At 42.6% G+C, this 20,126-nt stretch overlaps 1 protein-coding gene and 1 non-coding gene across 2 annotated transcripts; both read right to left on the bottom strand.

The window, feature by feature from the left end:
* Positions 1–818: 818 nt before the first annotated feature.
* Positions 819–1,247, bottom strand: LOC138431671 (small Cajal body-specific RNA 2). Its single transcript, XR_011253820.1, has one exon. It is a non-coding gene; the product is annotated as a small Cajal body-specific RNA 2 (non-coding RNA).
* Positions 1,248–4,906: 3,659 nt separating this feature from the next.
* Positions 4,907–14,149, bottom strand: TMEM167B (transmembrane protein 167B). The gene is made up of 3 exons (XM_069573654.1): positions 10,477–14,149; positions 8,209–8,340; positions 4,907–7,361 (listed from the first exon to the last, which is right to left on the bottom strand). Exons 1-3 carry the CDS (start codon positions 10,484–10,486, stop codon positions 7,279–7,281), a joined length of 225 nt encoding a protein of 74 aa, XP_069429755.1. The 5' UTR covers positions 10,487–14,149; the 3' UTR covers positions 4,907–7,278.
* Positions 14,150–20,126: the final 5,977 nt, after the last annotated feature.

The raw sequence follows: 20,126 nt of genomic DNA, 5'->3' as shown, positions 1-20,126 counted from the left end.
CTGATTTCTAGACCACTCTGATAATTATAATTCAGTAAATCTGGTGTGGGTCCCTGGAATCTGAATTCTTACAAGCTTTCCAAGTTCTCTTATGGATATATACACACATATTGTTGTTTGGTCACTAAATTATGTCCTACTCTTTCCCACCCCATGTACTGTAGCCCACCAGGCACCTCTGTCCATGGGATTCTTCAGGGAAAAATACTGGGGTGGGTTGCCATTTCCTTCTCCAGGGGATCTTCCCAACCCAGGGATCGAATCAGAGGCTCCTGCACTGCAGACGAATTCTTTACCACTGAGCCACTTGGGAAGCCCTTATATACACAGGCTCAGAAGGTAAAGCGTCTGCCTTCAATGCAGGAGACCTGGGTTCGATCCCTGGGTCAGGAATATCCCCTGGAGAAGGAAATGGCAACCCATTCCAGTACTCTTGCCTGGAAAATCCCACGAACAGAGAAGCTGGTAGACTATATTCCATGGGACAGCAAAGAGTCGGACACGACCGAGCGACTTCACTTCACTTCAGACATGCGTATACATCTACATGCCTTCACGGGCAGGCGCTGTATAGTGTCTTTAGATAGAGGGCACCAGTGTTGGTATCACACGCAAGTCATGATGACAAGGCGGGCTTAAAGAAAGAAGGAAAAAAAAAAAAAGGCACCTAGAAAAGTAAAACTGCAGCAGAGAACAAGGTCTCTGTCCCCTTTCAGCTTCAGCACCTGCGGGCGGGGCGACGGCTAGTTCGACGGCTAGCCCGCCAAAGACCCCAGCCCGCTATCAACGCCACGGGCGGTCGTGCCCTGGGGCCGGGCTCAGATCAGAATCGCCTCGATAATCAATGGCGCGGGACAAGCCCGGCCTCGTCTATCTGATCAATTCATCACTTCTGAGCGCCGGGCCCCACAGGACCGGCTCCGGAACCTCCGGGGCCACGGCGTTGCCACCGCCCAAGGGGCCTCGCTGCACAGCGCCCCGAGAAAGGGCTTCGCAGGAGGGAAGCTTTTCATTTCGAGTCGGCCCGGCGGGGCTGGAGTCCCAACCCGATCAAATAAGATCAACGTGTAGGCCGGGGGAGGGGTGCAGGGGCGGGCGCACGCACTCACACATTCACGCACCCACTCAGACATTCACGCATCCACTCACACACTCGGCCTACACGCGCACCCCCCACCCCCACACACACAACACCACACAGCAATTCACTGCCACCTCACTTCCAGCCCGCTCTCCCTCCGGTGAAGGAGCGGAAGTTCGCATCCACCTTTATAGCCCCCGGCCACTGAGACTTCTGGGAGGAACCACCAAGCACCGGCCCTCTCCGAGTGTGCACTTTGCTGCCCTCACGTGGTTCGGAGGGGAACCAAGGGCCCTGGTTCAGTTCAGTTCAGTCGCTCAGTCGTGTCCAACCCCATGGACTGCAGCACGCCAGACTTCCCTGTCCATCACCAACTCCCGGAGCTTACTCAAACTCATGATCATTGAGTCGGTGATGCCATACAACTATCTCGTCCTCTGTTGTCCCCTTCTCCTCTAGTCTTCAATCTTTCCCAGCATCAGGGTTTTTTCAAATGAGTCAGTTCTTCGAATCAGGTGGCCAAAGTATTGGAGTTTCAGCTTCAGCATCAGTCCTTCCAATGAATATTCGGGATTGATTTCCTTTAGGATTGACTGGTTGGATCTCCTTGCTGTCCAAGGGACTCTCAAGAGCCATAGTTCAAAAGCATCAATTCTTTGGCGCTCAGCTTTCTTTATAGTCCAACTCTCACATCCACACGTGACTGGAAAAGCCATAGCTTTGACTAGACAGACCTTTGTTGGCAAAGTAATGTCTCTGCTTTTTTTTTTTTCTTCTTCTGCTTTTTAATATGCTGTCTAGGTTGGTCATAATTTTTCTTCCAAGGAGCAAGCATCTTTTAATTTCATGGCTGCAATCACCATCTATAGTGATTTTGGAGCCCCCCCCCAAATAGTCCACCACTGTTTCCACTGTTTCCCCATCTGTTTCCCATGAAGTGATGGACCTAGATGCAATGATCTTCATTTTCTGAATGTTGAGTTTTAAGCCAACTTTTTCACTCTCCTCTTTCACTTTCATCAAGAGGCTTTTTAGTTCCTCTTCACTTTCTGCCATAAGGGTGGCGTCATCTGCATGTCTGAGGTTATTGGTATTTCTCCCGGTAATCTTGATTCCAGGATGTGCTTCATCTAGTCCAGCATTTCTCATGATGTACTCTGCATATAAGTTAAATAAGCTCGATGACAATATACAGCCTTAACAGTACTCCTTCCCCGATTCGGAACCAGTCTGTTCTTCCATGACCAGTTCTAACTGTTGCTTCTTGACCTGCCTACAGATTTCTCAGGAGGCAGCAATGTATGTGGATCTCTTTCAGAATTTTTCAGTTTGTTGTGATCCACACAGTCAAAGGCTTTGGCATAGTCAATAAAGCAGAAATAGATGTTTTTCTGGAACTCTCTTGCTTTTTCGATGATCCAACAGATGTTGGCAATTTGATCTCTGGTTCCTCTGCCTTTTCTAAAACCAGCTTGAACACCTGGAAGTCCATGGTTCACATATTGCTGAAGCCTGGCTTGGAGAATTTTGAGCATTATTTTACTAGAGTGTGAGATGAGTGCAATAGTGCGGTAGTTTGAGCATTCTTTGACTTTGCCTTTTGGGGGGATTGGAATGAAAACTGGCCATTTCCAGTCCTGTGGCCACTGCTGAGTTTTCCAAATTTGCTGGCATATTGAGTGCAGCACTTTCACAGCATCATCTTTCAGGTTTTGAAATAGCTCCACTGGAATTCCATCACCTCCACTAGCTTTGTTCGTAGTGATGCTTTCTAAGGCCCACTTGACTTCACATTCCAGGATGTCTGGCTCTAGGTGAGTGATCACACCATCGTGATTATCTGGGTCATGAAGACCTTTTTGTACAGTTCTTCTGTGTATTCTTGCCACCTCTTCTTAATATCTTCTGCTTCTGTTAGGTCCATACCATTTCTGTCCTTTATCAAGCCCATTTTGCATGAAATGGTCCCTTGGTATCTCTAATTTTCTTGAAGAGATCTCTAGTCTTTCCCATTCTGTTGTTTTCCTCTATTTTTTTTGCATTGATCGCTGAGGAAGGCTTTCTTATCTCTCCTTGCTATTCTTTGAAACTGCATTCAGATGCTTATATCTTTCCTTTTCTCCCTTGCTTTTCACTTCTCTTCTTTTCACAGCTATTTGTAATCCCTTAGTATCTCTAATATTCTTGAAGAGATCTCTGTTCTTTCCCATTCTGTTGTTTCCCTCTATTTCTTTGCATTGATTGCTGAGGAAGGCTTTCTTATCTCTCCTTGCTATCCTTTGGAACTCTGCATTCAAATGGGTGTATCTTTCCTTTTCTCCTTTGAGCCCTGCTAACGCAGACAAATTCCCAGAATGCTGAATTATAATTGCCTTTGAATCTTTGTGTGACATATTTATAACCATATCTATAGTTTTTCTTTGATCTTTGATCCAAGTTCTGGATATAAGATGATATAACCTCAGGATCCCTCTAGGTGAATGAGTTCTGATCATTCCAACACCAGCTTTCCCAGGATCTCCTCCCAAGGGAGAAGGCAGACATCATTTTACCAAAAGAAAAGGGTGAGAATAGATGACTTAAGTTCAAGGAATAAGTGGTTAGAATATCTAATGACTAAAGGAAGGAAGGCATATCCCTGTCCACACAAAGCCCTCTGCTACCCTTCACTTGCTTTTACTTACTTTCATACCCACTAAAATGTTTCATCCTCTAGCATCAGTGAAAAAAAGGAATTATTACGTAAATTACAATTAGAGTAATTCACATCAGAGTATAATGTCTCAGTTACTTCTTTCTCCTTTTTCAGTGACATGTATGTGAAGGGAGAAGACAAATCAGAATTTTGTGAAGTTATCATTTGTGACAGTCCCATCATGCACTTGGAATAAACAAATAGGGGGAAAGTATCCACTGTATGTGTCAGAAGCCCAAAAAATTTCTAGGTATGTGGCTGGGTAACCTGAAAACCTCATTTCACAGAAGAAATTCAATGACTGGTAACGGCAGTTGACACTTGTATTTTAATAGCAGTAGTAGGTAAAATATATTGGTAGATGTTATCTATATTACTTAATATCACTCAAAATGTATTAATATATTTGCTTATATATATGTGTGTGTAATATATAACTGGTATAAACATACATATATAGTGTGTGTATATATATATATATATATATATATATTTATAGGCTTCCCAGGTGGCACAGTAGTAAAGAATCTGCCTGCCAATCCAAAGCAAGAGACTCAGGTCCAATCCCTGAGATGGAAAGATCCCCTGGAGTAGGAAATGGCAACCTGCTCCAGTATTCTCGCCTGGAAAATTCCATGGACAGAGGAGGCTGGCAGGCTATAGTCCATGGAGTCACAAAGTTGCACATGACTGAGCAAATATACACACATATGTGTATATATTATTATACACACATATGTGTGTATAACCTCAGGGATCCTGAGGTTATATCATCTTATATTTATACACACACGTGTATTTATACACACACATATATGTGTGTATACAAATATACACACATATGTATATATAAACACATATAAATACATATGCACATACACACACACACGCCCTCAAAGGAGAAAGCTATACCTTCATTGATTCTGAACTATATCATACATACATCACACATTCAATGACCATCACATGGGGTTAACAGGACTGATAGTATTTACTAATGCAAACTAACAGGTATACTATGGGCAGAACCCAGGAGAGTATTAAACAAAGTTCAACAATTCAGTATGCATGTGACAAAAATGGACAAAAACGGTAGGGAAAGATTTTATTTTCAAGGACTCTGCAGACGATGATGAATAAAAAATTTTATTTCAACTATAAAAAGCTGACTTCATTCCACCCTGGCACACAACATTTATGGTGATGCCCGTTTGAATCTGAGGCAATACTGCTATCCCCATTCTTCCACCCCTAAAAGACTCTCTTAGAGGAACAACTTCCTACAATTTTCAGTCAAAAATTTATGATACATCAATCAAAGTAATGAATAAAACAAGTTTCTGCTTATCTGCTTATATAAAGAAATGAAACAAGCTGTGTATTTGTTTCTTGCTGTAAATTACCTTCACTTTTTGGTATATTCTGGTATGAAAACATCTCAAAATATAACAATTCAAGAGTTTAGGTCAAGATGACCCACCCAGGAAGCTGTAAAATTTGATTTGAACTGTGAAATGGAACTAGTTTAAAATATGAAGAAGCTCTAAGTTATTAGCCCTATTAGGAAACAAAAGTCATTAAAGCTACAAAATAACAAGTGCAAAACATGCTGAACCTGTATTTCCAGGGAGTGACATTCCTATTGGCCAACAGGTTCCAAATTGACACCCACAAGGTGTAACTCTTCTTTCTGTTCCACTAGCTTTCCTTTCTCGTGTGAAAAAGTCTCAGAAATGACAATGAAAATATAGGAATCATTGAAATTTACCCTGTAGACCAATTCTGGAGATAACAGCCACAACACTGAGACGATTAGACATGTAGTGTTTACTTGATGACTTTCTATACTTCTAGGAACCCTCAAAGCACTAAACTGAGTGTTTCAGAATCTAAACTTCCTAGCAGCTTTTGTTCTTTTGGAATAAGACAAAAGACAATTTACTACCACAAAGGGATCAACCACAGCCAACTTGTCCATAGTCAAGTTTTACTTTAATGAGCAATTCAACGGGTAGACCTATGTCTATGCTTGCTCTTTACAATAATTTAATTTTAGACCAATTTTTTTTTTAAGAGAAATTCTAGGCTTCATAAACACAACAGTTAATCCTTTTGTGGATATAAGAAGGAGGGAATGGAGAAGTCTTCCCTTCAATGTAAGAGTCATCTAAAACTATTTGCTCAGGAGTTCCCATACTCCATGGAAAAGTTCATCTGTCAATCTCAATTGGAAACCTGGGTTTTCCTTTACTTTAGAAGACACTCTCATTTTATTCATGGATTTTATGAATTGTACAAACATGCATATGAGTGCCATCAATTTCTCATTAAAATTTCTAATGTTCTTATAATTTCCAAGAGACAGCTAAAGAGTACTGCAATATGAACAAAATTTAAAATGAGCCAAAAAACACAAGTAATTGAAAATTGCCATAATAACCCAGATTTAAACAAAAAATAAGTTTGTATCTTGGGTAACATGAAAAAACTTCCATCTAACATCACAATAAATTCTAGATGACTTTACTAGTATATGAATTAATATACTAGATGTATTTATTTCTTCTACCCCAACTGCAAATATATTAAATAATTATTTCTTCAATAGTTTCTCTTTCCCTTGGTGGTGGCATTTAAAACTGAGCAACAGTATTTAGCACTCAGTCATTTAGAAAAAATTTTAAAAGTTTTAGGAAAATAGCAACAGTTTCCATATACCATTTGAAGGGGTGACGTTTCCTTTTGGAAATATTGCTGAATGGAACATTGTTTCTTGTCTAAATCACTCCTTTCAGGTCTCACCACAGACAGATAATTTCCAAATCTTATGTAGGCCCAGATTGTTTTGGCCAAACTCCTGAGCTACCAGCACACAGCAGAGCTATTTTCACCATTTCTTTTTGCAGTGAGGATCTTGCCTCTCTCCTATGTTCCCAGGTGGGTATATGAAAGATAAATTTCCAAAGCCAAAAAATGTCTTAGCATTGTTTAACTACTATTTCCCACTCAGCCTCCTAACCCCACCCTCCCAGCCCTCCTGCAATTTATCACATCCAAATAAAACAGTAAAAATAAAAGTCAATTCTTAAAAATTCTCTCTCTTACCAAGAAGTTTGAACACAGCCTATATCCTCCCCTAATGAGCCTCAGTTTGAAAAGATCCTGATGAGGGGCTGAAGAACAAAATAGGTAACAGTTTTTAAGCAGGAGGTAAGGAATCGTATCACCGAGGGGAGTAATTTATCTGGACATTATATGCTCTCTGCTGAGGACTGATTTACACGCAGGTCAAAGGAAGTTTGCTTTCTGTGGCCCCTGAAGCATAAATAATGTTTGTGATCATGAGGAGTTTTCCCCACAGAAAGCAGGGGCAGATACTGTGGTGTTATCCTGGGGACTTCGACGATTTTAGCTGAGCTTTCCTATGCTGGGCCCAGGCTCCCGACAGGCTCTTCACCTTCGTCCCCTTGGCTGGCGGATGATGAAATGGATGCTTCAGAATTCATTTTATAAACAGGACGTAGAAGGCCATCACAACGCAGGCGATTGCCACAGCAGCATGCAGCCTGGTTCCAATGACAGCAGCTAGCAGGAAATAATAAAAAGAGAAAAGGAATCACACCTTGCCCTTTATATAAGTCCTCGCTTTCAAGGTGATATTTTGAAATCTTTAGTCACAGATGAATCGACCCATCCAGGAATGTATTTAAATACTACTCAGGACTTCCCCGGGTGGTCCAGTGCTTAAGAATCCGCCCTGCAATGCAGGGGACTCGGCTCGATCCCTGGTGGAGGAATTAAAATCCCACATGCTGTGGGGCAACTAAACCCATGCACCAAAATTACTGAGCCCGTGTGCCACAACTCTCATTACATAACTAAAAATCGACTCAGCAAATTAATAGAACTGGAGAGTCTCTGAGCTGCAACTCACATGGCACAACCAGGACTTGACTCAGCAAATTAATAAGTAAATAAAAATATTTTTTTTAAAAAAATAAGTACTACCCTTAAGTCCTAGGTTTTATACGACTATATCATTAGTTTAAATTTTGCCCTATTTTGAAAAAAGATTTAGGTAAATAAGATTCCAGATGAAGCTGCCCAAAATAAAAAGTAAAAAAGCATCTGAGTTAATAAAATCAATACTTAAAAAAAATTCTCCAATATATTCTTCCAGAAATTCGGGGGAAAAAAAAAACCCAAAACTTTTTACTGGGAAAATATTACTCCCAACAATTCCAGTCTAGTCTAAAATTGTTTAAATTATACACTTTTATGCCACGGAGAATACTAAAATTACTTTGTAGCTAAAACAAACAATTACATAAAAGTTGAACCAAATACAATCCCAGCCTGTCCCACCTTCACTTTGCAGCACCTCACTGTCCAGAGATGGCAACGTCCTCTCCCTGAACAGATATGATCTTACCTTTGTAAAACACACCCCAAACTCCCTTCTTTTCTGAGAGCAGCCAGGTTTTGAGACGAGGTACTTTCTTGAAGTAGGCACAGGTGCAAACAAACAGCAAACCAAACACCAGAATCCCATCCAAGGAGTACACTGTTACAGAAAGAGAAGAAAGCTGTGGGTGCTAATCCAGCTTGGGACAAGCAATGCCACTGGAGAACACAACGCGACATAATACCAAGGTGGTGACCTCAGCTGCAGTGCCAGCTCTGACAAGAGGGAGCCAAGGTCCTGGGACTAACAAGGTTACCTTTTTGTCCCCTCAAATCATGGAGACATGCCCCTTACAAAGATCTCACTGCCTTCTTCCCTCTCCTTTCAAGAACTGCAAGTTCTGAGAAGAGCGTGCCAGTTAATGTGGAATCAGCCTGCCAGGAATGGCCAGTGTGGGCAACATGTTGAGAGAAGTATAAGAATCCTTGGTGCCTGAGCTGAGAGACTGAAATGTGCTCTTACTAGAAATCACTCATGTGATAAAGAAGAGCGAGATATTTAGCCAAGTCTTTCAGAGCTTCATCTGTGGGTAGAGAATATGATAAAGCAGAAGCTTAATGGAAACTGCAAGAGTTAGAAATCATGACTACAATTTTCCTGTATTTTATCTTACACTTCATGCATCATACTCTACTTACATACTAAATTTCTGCCAGAGTAACAGATTCTTGAGAACAAACAAGCAAAAAAACAACAAAAAAAAACTGAGGCTTCATCGTGGTGGAACAAGTGTGAGAAAAAAGCTTTGAACACATACTTCTAGTTCTTACATATGTAAACTGAGCTATGTCTGGTAAGCACAATGAATCATCTAAGTGGAAAAAAAAAACAATCAGACTACAAAAGGGGGAAGGGTGACTAAAATTTATTCATTAATTACTATGTGTTCAATTGCTTCCTTATTTCTCAGTTCAGATGACTTTTTCCTCTAAGTGATGACCCTTCCTGTACTGTGTCTAGTAACCTTAGACCTCTGACTGCCCAGAAAACTTCAAAAGAATATTTGACACAACCAGCATCTCCCAGTTCTGGACCACTCTATCTTCCTCTCTCCCTCCAGTAAAACTATCTCACAGCTAGATGTCACACAGCAACGGTCCAGTAAATTAATACATATACCAAGTTTTTAGAATCAACAATACCTTTACCTGCTAATCATCTCCTCCTGTAAGTTTTTGCAAAGCCAAAAGTCACGAGGTGAATTGAATCTTCAGTATCAGGCTTATGGAAAAGGTACTTTTTGAAAAATACCCTCCTATGCCCCTCTAATCATACTGTCTAAGAGGCCTTGTCATCTTTTTTCCAGTAAGATGGACTCTAAAGAACACAAAGGCCTCGTTTCCTGTCCTTCGCTGGAATGTGGAAATCGTGTCTATATAATCGTGTTCGAAGAGGCCTACAAAATTAGGTCAGATAAACAGGGTGGCAACTGCCACAACTTTTGAAGAGGCAGTAACCAACCCTTGCAACTTTCGCTACGGTCTCCAGATGGGATCGCCCAGGCAAGACTTTAGAATCAAAAGAAAGCTTTCTGGCATTTTAACAAAATAATAACTTTTTTTTTTTTTTTAGGATTCACGTTCACCCCCCAAAAATGTGGGCCTTAAAAACACTCTATGATTTCTTGGTCCTCCCAAGATGCCTACTATCCGAAAGCATGACAAAACAGAGGGCTGTGAGGAGGATTCTCTCATTTCCCTCGTACTACAGTAATAGCTCGGGCTTCCCCGGTGGCTCAGACAGTAAAGACTCTGCCTGCAATGTGGGAGACCTGGGTTCAATCCCTGGCTTGGGAAGATCCCCTGGAGAAGGGAAAGGCTACCCACTCCAGTATTCTGGCCTGGAGAATTCCACGGACTGCATATTCCATGGGGTTGCAAAGAATCGGACACGACTGAGCGACTTTCACTTCACAGCAATAGCTCAACCAGGACTGGCCTCGCGAAATGGCCTGTAAGGGCCAAAACGAACTTTTAGAAGAGAGAAGGGAAAACACAGGCTAGGAACCAAGGACTCGGGGTTTGGGCAACAAGAGGCATTGGGGGTTCTAGATGGGCACGCGACGGGGGAACTCGCGGAGTAGTATAGGAAACAGGAGCTGGGACGCGGAGAGGCCAAAGGGAGGACTCCGATGGGAGGGGGCGGGGAGAACGGCCACGTCAATCCCGGCTCCGCCCGCCACGTTTTCCCTAGTGTACTGGACTCCCATCCTTTGCTCTGGGCATTGGTTCTCACCGTTCGTCATGGCGGTTGGGCCCGATCCTGGATAGGGAGTCCGGGGGGCGGTCAGCGGCGGTAGCGGCGAAGACCAGGGGAACCCAGCTCCCACTTGACACTTCCCGATCCGGGCCGCGGCGACGGGCAGCCGCCGTAGTACGCCGGCGCAAGGGAAGGGAGACGAGCGCCAAACGCAATCAGGCGTGGCTAGGAGATTGCCGAGCTAGGGGAACCTGCGTGGGTGGAGCTCGCAGGAAAAGGTGTGGGTGAGAAGAAAGCTGTCCAGAAGGCGTCCTTCGTGGCCATAGTAAACAATATCTTCTGGGTGCCCCTGCAGATTTAGTGCTGGGGCTAATCTGACCTGCTCCCGTCGTTGTGTTTGAAAAGGTAAAGTGAAAGAAACTGAAGTTGCTCAGTCGTGTCCGACTCTTTGCGATCCTATGGACTGTAGCCTACCAGGCTCCTCCGTCCATGGGATTTTCCAGGCGAGAGTACTGAAGTGGGTTGCCATTTCCTTCTCCAGGGGATCCTCCCGACCCAGGGATCGAACCCGGGTCTCTTGCATTGTAGGCAGACGCTTTACTGTCTGAGCCGGAAAAGGTAAAGGCTTGCAGTTTTGCACTTTATTTTGCGCTGTGGCAGCTGCTCTGGTTGTGTGTGTGCAGCAGCCCACCTGCAATGGAGAAGTCTCTCAAGCTTCCACGTAAGAGAACGCAGACAACTGGGGTCCTGAGGCGACGCCTGCAGCCTGTGGGACTGCTCTTGCTGCGCGGATCGTTCTTACTCCGTATGGAAATCTGGATAATGAGGCTGCATCTGAACTTTGAAATGAAATTAGGAACCTTATAACAAAAACAAGTTGCGTATTTCATGTGCTGAAGCTCCACGTTGTCGGGAAACATTTTGGTAATTGCCGGTTTGTATGAATTTTTCTTTAAACTATCAGGATGGTCTCGTTACCTCCCGTATTTAGATAAAGTGGGGCCACCTCGGCCACTTTAGCCAGGAAACGGAGATACTGGGGCAGCCTTTCTCACACTTTCACAACTTGACGAAAAATACTTTTTCAGTTTAACGGTGGCGCAGAACGGAGGAGACAGAGCTACAGATCCCGTTTTCTGCACTGAGATCCTTAATTCCACACAACTCGATCTTCTTTATTAGAGTCAAGGCGAAAGTGCGACTGAATCATTCGAGGTTGAAATTGTAAGGTTACAGCTGGTCCGCGGTTGTCAAAGTCCTAAAGAGACCCTCCGCCCCTCTTGCTGCAGTGCCATCTGCTGGCTGCGACCTGCTTGGTTATGCCGAAGAAAAGCTACCAAAGCCTCCTAGAAGCTGGAGTAGAGGGGCAAGTCAAAAAAGGCCTGTTGGAGGACAGACTTCTTGTGAAAATGTGCTTAAATGCAGAAACAAACAAAAAATGAAGACGACATACACAACAAATAAGGCAAAACAAATGATTTTGTGCCCATACACACAGACAAATCCCCCTGCCCCAAAGAACTGCTAAGGACTACTCGAAAGCAAAACAAAACTGAAAAGTCCCTGATTGTCTTGGCCTTTGAGCTTTTCATCAACAGTTATCTAAAACAGTATCAGCACTGTCATCACTGGCCACGAAACTGTTAGTTCCCTACACCAAAGCTGGATAAAAGCCCCAAACTATTCTATATTCTAAACAAATTCATGTTCACTAACTTAGACAGAACCATATAGTTCATCTTCGTCTTGAAAAATTCTCCTTTGTTACATACTATGGAATTGTGCTGTTCTCCTTGACCTGCAACTTCGTTGTTCTCTTTCAGTTTAGTTCAGTTCAGTCACTCAGTCGTGTCCGACTCTTTGCAACCCCATGAGCTGCAGCATGCCAGGTCTCCCTGTCCAACACCAACTCCCAGAGTCCACCCAAACCCATGTCCATTGAGTCAGTGATGCCATCCAACCATCTCACCCTCTGTCATCCCCTTCTCCTCCTGCCCTCAATCTTTCCCAGCACCGGGGTCTTTTCAAATGAGTCAGTTCTTCGCATCAGGGGGCCAAAGTATTGGAGTTTCAGCTTCAACATCAGTCCTTCCAGTGAACACCCAGGACTGATCTCCTTTAGGATGGACTGGTTGAATCTCCTTGCAGTCCAAGGGACTCTCAAGAGTCTTCTCTTTACCCAGATTCTTTTTTCCATGTAAATATAGATATTCCTAAGATACTCACACCCTGTTTTCCTCACTATTAATTCCTACTTGGTGACTTATTCTGTTCCACGGCTTCAACTATCACCTCTATGTAGAGTTTTGTTTTGTGTTTCATTTTTGTTTTTTTTTGTCACTTGGCACAACTGGGCTCTCTGCAATGAAAGCGTGGACTCCTAAACCACTGCACTGCCAGGGAATTCCCTGTATAGAGGTCTTAAGTTGATGTCCTATCCAAGTTCCAGTCCTACATTTCTAGCAGATTTTCTTCTGACATCTGAAATGTTGAAAGTCAAACTTGCCCCGTTCTGACTTTCCTGTTTCTATGATTAATATTCCTTTTTCCCTAATCACTGACTTTAGAATTTGTAAATTATCTTTAAATCAGTTAACTCCTCTTTTTTCTTCCCCCCAAAATGTTGTTCCGACTGCCCACTTTTCAATTCTACATCCTTCGCTATAGTGGATGTTATCATTTCAGTCTTTAAGCATCAATTAAATCCTCTTAACAATGAAAACTTACATTTGTATAACATTTTTGACTTTTTGAAGCAAACACACCTTGTCATAATATTTAATCCTCACAACTGTTATCACCCCTATTTTAGAGAATCTAAGGCTTAGGGTAAGGACTGCTCAGTATCAGATCTGAACAATAATTCTGGCTGGTCTTCTGAACTCAGAACTAGAAAATCTTGCTTCAAACCGTGACTGTGGTTTCCTTGAACAGCAACCTCTGCCTCCTGAATATGTGTCTAACTCCTTACCCTGCTATTCAAGGCCTTCCTGTATGCGGACTTCAAGCTGCAGCTGTGAAAAGACTTGTTCTGTGTTCTTCAGATGTACTCTTTGCTGTCATATTTTTGCTCATGATATCTACTCTTTTGGAGGTAACATCATCTCATTTTTCACTAGATGGACCACCACTCCAACTCTGAAAGATAAGTCTTTTTTCCCAGTCACTCTCAGAGTTTAAGAACAAAGTTTTAGGATAAAGAAATCATAGTTGAAGAACTAGGAAGGGTAATTAGTTGTTTACTTATTTTTTCAAAGGACAATGATATTCCACAGCATCTTACTGTGTCTTTTTTTCCCACGTGTCTCTGTTTTTCTTTCCTACCCTTTCTTCCCACTCTTACATTTATTTCCTTCCTTCCTTCTCCCTCCACCATATTTTTTCTTTTCCATACTCAAAAACGTGTTCTATCTTTTTTATTGACTAAAATGAGCCTCACCAGATTTTTATTTCACAATTAGTTATACCAAGAATTTTATATTTTTTAAAATTATATTCTGCTTTCTCTCTGTAAAATTGGGTTATAATGATTGCTCCTTTCTAGGGTTATTGAAGGATTAAACAAACTACTGTTTACAACAATACGTGGCATGAAATATGTTCCCCATAAGTGTTAGGTATTACTGTTGTTCTTTGGTTTAAAAAATAATTATGCTTGTCTACTCTGTGTTGGGCACTTTGCTAAATTTTACAAGAATAGAGGCAAAAAAAAAAATGGGTCTCTGCCCTCAGGAAACAAAATATATTTGGGAAGATAGATGAATAAACACATTTTAGTGGAGCACAGACACTGTACATGAAAAGACATTATCTTTGATCTTCACAACTGCTTTGCGGAATAGTTATTCAGTGAGAAATCTGAGGCTCAAAGAAGGCACATGAGTGAGGTCACAGAGCTAATCTGTCTAACTTCAAAGTTCCCTTCCCCTTGTTATCATACTGACTCACATTAGGATGCCGTCCACTGATTCAGATCTTTAACGATCATGTTCCAGGCGTTCCTGTTTCTGTTGTCCTGAAAAGTCCCAAAGTCTCATGCTGAAGTCTAGGTCACTGGCTCTTGCAGCTCAAATGCAAGGAATAAATAGAGCCCCACTGCCTGGGGACTCAATTCAGACAGTCCTTCGTCAGTTCATTTCAGCCTGCACTGGAGGACAGGCAGTTGTTGCCAAAGACCTGTCAGTCAAGAACAGCGGCCCATTTGTTACGAATGTTGCAGTGCCTGTGGCGAACACTAATCAGTCCTGGGGACCATGACTGTGGCATTCTGGTTTACCCAAAGAGTAAGTCCAGTCCCAAAGGCATAGCTTGTAACAATAGCTTCATCTGAATCGCAACGTATTTGAAAAGGGATGTCAAACAGGCATTAATTTCTGCTTCAAATATTTGTTCTGGAGCTTCTAAGTCTAAGGAATGTGAGAGCCTTTGGGAGCTCAAAGGTGAATAAGAAACAGACTCTGCTTTTAATAAGTTTTAAGATTTAGTGTATGAGACAAGCTGTGTGTATAAGTGATCAGAAAATACAGTAGAAGTATTGAAGGAAAATGAAAAGTGCTGTGGGAGTGTAAGGAAGTGCTTTCAGCTGGAGAGCTCAAAAGGCTTGAGGGAGGAACAGACAGTTTAGCTGGACTTGAAAGGAACGTAGCATTTCAATAGAAAAGAAAGGTAGCCTAGTGGGAAAGTAGTGTAAGCAGAGCTTTGAAGATGGGCCAAGTTTGGGGCACAGCACCCTTTTCCCTTCCTCTTTCACTGCCTAACTCCAAACATCTCTCAGGTCTCAGCTCAAACATTATTTGCACAAGGGAGGCTTTACTGACCTTCTTGGATCCCTTTTCCCCATCATAAGTTTCTAAAGCATACAGTACCTATTTCGTCCATGTCTCCCCCTATACCGTAAGGTTCGTGAACCCGGAACTGTGGTATTTATATTATCATTTTTGCCACAGTCCTAATAAAGTGCTGTTCATCACTTGGTAAATATTTGTTGCATGAATAACTGACAGTGGCCTTGTGGAACTGGAGTATAGAGTTTGTGAAGGTAATGCTGAAAAATAACATTGCAGCAGGTATTTATTGAGAAAAATCCACATATAAGTAAACCCACACAGTTCAAACCTATGTTGTTCAAGGGTCAGCTGCATATTCTTCATCTTTATTCTTCTTTTATCTTTTGTTGCCTGGTAGACCATTTCTTTTCTCTTTGTCCCTTGAAGTCTGTTTCTGAGGACCTACCCAATGCCTCCCTTCTCTCACTTTTGTTTCTGTACAGTGTCTAACTATCACTGCTGTGTTGATGTCCCCCATGCCATTTTCTTAGTCCTGATTTCTCTGTGGATTTCCAGACCTGCACCTCCATTTGCCTACAGGACACCTTTGGACTCTTAAGTTCAGACTGAATTCATTTCCTCCCCTCCCCTGTTGCTTTTCCATTTTACTTTCCAATTCATATTAATAGCGTTCCGTCTGGATATAAACCTCTCTCTCCATAGCTCTCAGATTGATTCAGGTGCAAAGTCCTGTGAATTCTATTCCTAAAATTCCTCCATCTTAATTCAGGTTCTAATCAGCTCTCATCCTAGGTGGTCTCCCTGCTAACATGATTTCTTTTTTAAAGATGGGTTATGTGACTCTTCTGCTTAACAATCTCTCAGGGACTCTGCACTTTGAATGAAGTTCAGTCTCGGAAAAGAACATTCAAGGCCACTCACAAACTCACACTCCAGTTTCCTTCCAGCCTCATTTTCTGCATCTCCACCCAACAAACTGGACTCTGGCAACCCACCTGAAACATCTTGTAGAAGTACACCTTGCCTTTTCACTCTCTGGGCTTTTTTTCTTTTTAAAATTTATTTGTTTTTCACACTTTAAACTTTTTGTTTTGTATTGGGGTGTAGCCGATTAACAATGTTGTGGTAGTTTCAGGTGAACAGTGAAAGGGACTCAGCCATACATATACATGTATCCTCCAAATACCCTCGCATCCAGGCTGGCATATAACAGTGAACAGAGTTCCATGTGCTGTAGGTCCTTGTTGGTTATCCATTTTAAATATAGCAGTGTGTACGTGACCTTCCCAGAGTCCCTAACTATCCCTTCTCCCCAGCAACCATAAATTCTAAGTTTGTGAGTCTCTTTCTGTTTTGTAAGTTCATTTGTATAATTTCTTTTTAGATTCCACATATAAGGAATGTAAAAGGATATTTCTCCTCTGTCTGACTTATTTCACTCAGCATTAACACTCTAGGTCCATCCATGTTGCTGCAAATGGCATTATTTCATTCTTTTTAATGGCTGAGTAATATTCTGTTGTGTATATGTACCATATCTTTATCCATTTTTCTGTCGATGGACATTTAGATTGCTTCCATGCCTTGGCTATTGTAAGCAGTGCTGCAGTGAACACTGGGCTGAATGTATCCTTTTGGATCAAATTTTTCTCCAGATGTATGCCCAGGAGTGGGATTGCAGGGTCATATGGAAGTCTGGGCTTTATTTCTGCTCTATTCACAACACTGAATTTTTCCCCTTTACATTTTGGATCTCAGGCTCAGAATGCTGGCTTATTCACACTGCACTGTTGATGACATAGTATTGTAATTGACTCTGCCCAAAAGTCCTTCACTTGTCATGTGTCTTATGTACTCTCTTTATCCCTATTCTCATTTCTCCTCCCCTGCAACTGTTGCAGGAAGGGGGACCCCTTCCAGGGCCCGAAACTGGGCTCTAGTCTAACACTTGGAAATGAATTGTCTGAGGAGACATGTGCTGACAAAGCAAGACAAACCCTTTATTGGGAAAGGGTGCCCAGGCAGACAGCAGTAGGGTAAGGGAACCCAGGAGAACTGCTCTGCCACTGTGGTTCAGACTGTGGTTCAGTCTAGGGTTTTATATTGATGGGATTAGTTTCCGGGTTGTCTTTAGCCAATCATTCTGACTCAGAGTCCTTCCTGGTGGTGCACACATTACTCAGCCAAGATAGATGCCAGTGGGAAGGATTCCGGGAAGTGGTTGGACACGTGGTGTCTCCCAAACTCTTCCGGTTGGTGGTGGCTTATTAGTTCCGTGTTCCTTGGCAGGACCTCCTGTCATAAGACAACTCGTGCAAATGGTTACTAGGGTGCCTGGCCAGGTGGATGGTTTCCATCAGTGTGCTTCCCCTAACACAACCTTTCTAATGTATTTGATGTCTATGCTTTTTTTATGTGATCCTATAAAAATATGTATTTTGTGTGTGTGTGTGTGTGTTTGGTCTTTTGTTATACTCTTATTGTATTTCTTACGTTTTGAATTTAGCAGTATATTTCTAAGCTCTATCTGTGTTGCTAGTCTATTGCTTCTGATTGTTGCATAGTATGCCTTGGTGCACATCCAGCACATTTTACCTATCCATTTCCCTCATAGTGAACACTGTGGATATTTTATACATGATTCCCTGGACAAGGCCAGTGTTTCATCGATACTTCACATACCAGTTCTCAACCCTTTCAGACCCAACAATCCTCCTTAAACAAAAAACAGAATGTCTCCTTTATTATTCTAAATGAAATTCACAATTAATATAACTTACTGTGGTAGGCAAGGAGATCCAACCAGTCCATTCTAAAGGAGATCAGTCCTGGGTGTTCTTTGGAAGGAATGATGCTAAAGCTGAAGCTCCAGTACTTTGGCCACCTCATGCGAAGAGTTGACTCACTGGAAAAGACTCTGATGCTGGGAGGGATTGGGGGCAGGAGGAGAAGGGGATGACAGAGGATGAGATGGCTGGATGGCATCACCGACTCGATGGACGTGAGTTTGAGTGAACTCCGGGAGTTGGTGATGGACAGGGAGGCCTGGCGTGCTGCGATTCATGGCGTCGCAAAAGGTCGGACACGCCTGAGCGACTGAACTGAACTGTGGTAGGCAGCCTCTCAGATGTTTGCCTCCTGCTAGGCGCATCCTTGTGTAATCCCCTCTTCTGAGTGTGGGCTGCACGTAGCGACTTCTAGTGAATAGCATAGAAGAGATGGAATGTCATTTCCAAGGTTAGTAGGTTAGGTTACCAAAAAACTGTAGTCCTGGGTGTGCTTCCTGGTTCTCTCCCTCACTTGCTCTGAGAGAAGCCAGCTGCTGTGTTGTCAGCTACCCTAGGAAGTTGACATGACAAGGAATGGAGGGAGGGCTCTGGTGATAGCCAGAGAGGAACTGAGGTCCTTAATCTGACAAACTGAAGTAACTGAATCCTGTTGACAACAATGTGCGTGATTTTGGAAGCGGATCCTTCCCTATCAATACTTCAGATCAGACTGAGGCCCAACCAACACCTTGACTGCAGCATAAGGACCTTGAGCCAGAGGCATCCATCTGAATTGCATTCAGATTCCTGACCCACAGAAACTGTGTGATAAATGGTCACTGTTTCAAACCAAGTTTGGGGATAATTTGTTTTACAGTAATAACTAACCTAACTACCCACATAACTAAAAACTACAAAATATAATGTCCTCACTATTATATAAAGGTAAAATAAAGATAGTAAATTATAATAATATGTGTTTCAATAGGTTTTCCCAGCTGGCTCAGTGGTAAAGAATCCACCTATCAATGCAAAAGATGTGGGTTCAATCCCTGGGTCGGGAAGACCTCCTAAAGGAGGAAATGGCTACCTGCTCCAGTCTTCTTCCCTGGAAAATCCCATGGACAGAGGAGCCTGGTGGGCTAAAGTCCATGGGGTCGCACAGAGTCGGACATAACTGAGTAACTAACACTTTCCCTTTTTTTCAGTGTCAGACCCCACTGATCAAGGGGTCAGTCCTACAAGAGTGCTCCTAACTTTAGATGTCAATGGATAGTCGTAGGGCCCCAGGCTACCCACAACTTCTGTCTGACCTGGCTAAAAATCAGAGTCTTCCATGACCTCCTCCCCCTTGGATTTGGTTATTTCCTAGAACAACTCACAAAATTCAGGGAAACACAAGGGTATCATAAAGGATGCAGATGAGGAGACACATGGGGCAAGGTCTGGGAGGGTCCTGAGCACAGAGCTTCTGCCTCCATGAAGTTGGGGGTGCATCATCCTCCAGGCAAGTGGATGTGTTCCACAACCTGGACACTCTCTGAAACTCCTACTACTGGAACTGTGGTGCCTTATGCAGGTATGATTAATTACTAATTCTATTTCTAGTTCCTATCCCCTCCTCTGGAGAGGGCTGACAATTCCAAACTTCTAATCATGGCTTGGTTTTTCTGGTGACCAGTTCCCATGCAAGAGCCATCCAGGAGCCCACCCAGAGTTGCCTCATTATAACAAAAGAAGCTCCTAATGTTGTTATGACTTAGGAATTTATAAGGATTTTAGTAGCCCTCTGTGTGTGTGTGTGTGTGTGTGTGTGTGTGTGTGTTGAGGGATTGTAGAGTGGATGTCAAAGACCAGCTCTAGAACAGAACTGTTCTAGCGCTCTTTTTTGTTGTTCAGTTGCTAAGTCATATCCAACTCTTGGTGACCCTATGCACTGCAGCACATCAAGCCTCCCTGTCTGCTCTTATCACCTAACAAATTACAAGCATTTTAGGTGCTCTGGGCCAGGAAGCAGGTGGAGGAGGGAGAAGGAGGTTTGGGCAGAGACCAATATATATACTTTCTACTATCTCATAGTTGCATTTCAGGAAAATTCAATGTATCTTAAAAAGCATAGGAAAATGCCTTG

Source organism: Ovis canadensis, chromosome 1 (genome assembly GCF_042477335.2).
Source record: "Ovis canadensis isolate MfBH-ARS-UI-01 breed Bighorn chromosome 1, ARS-UI_OviCan_v2, whole genome shotgun sequence".
NCBI lineage: Eukaryota > Metazoa > Chordata > Mammalia > Artiodactyla > Bovidae > Ovis > Ovis canadensis.
The sequence above is the reverse complement of the archived record's forward strand: the minus strand, read 5'-3'. Positions and strand labels throughout refer to the sequence as shown.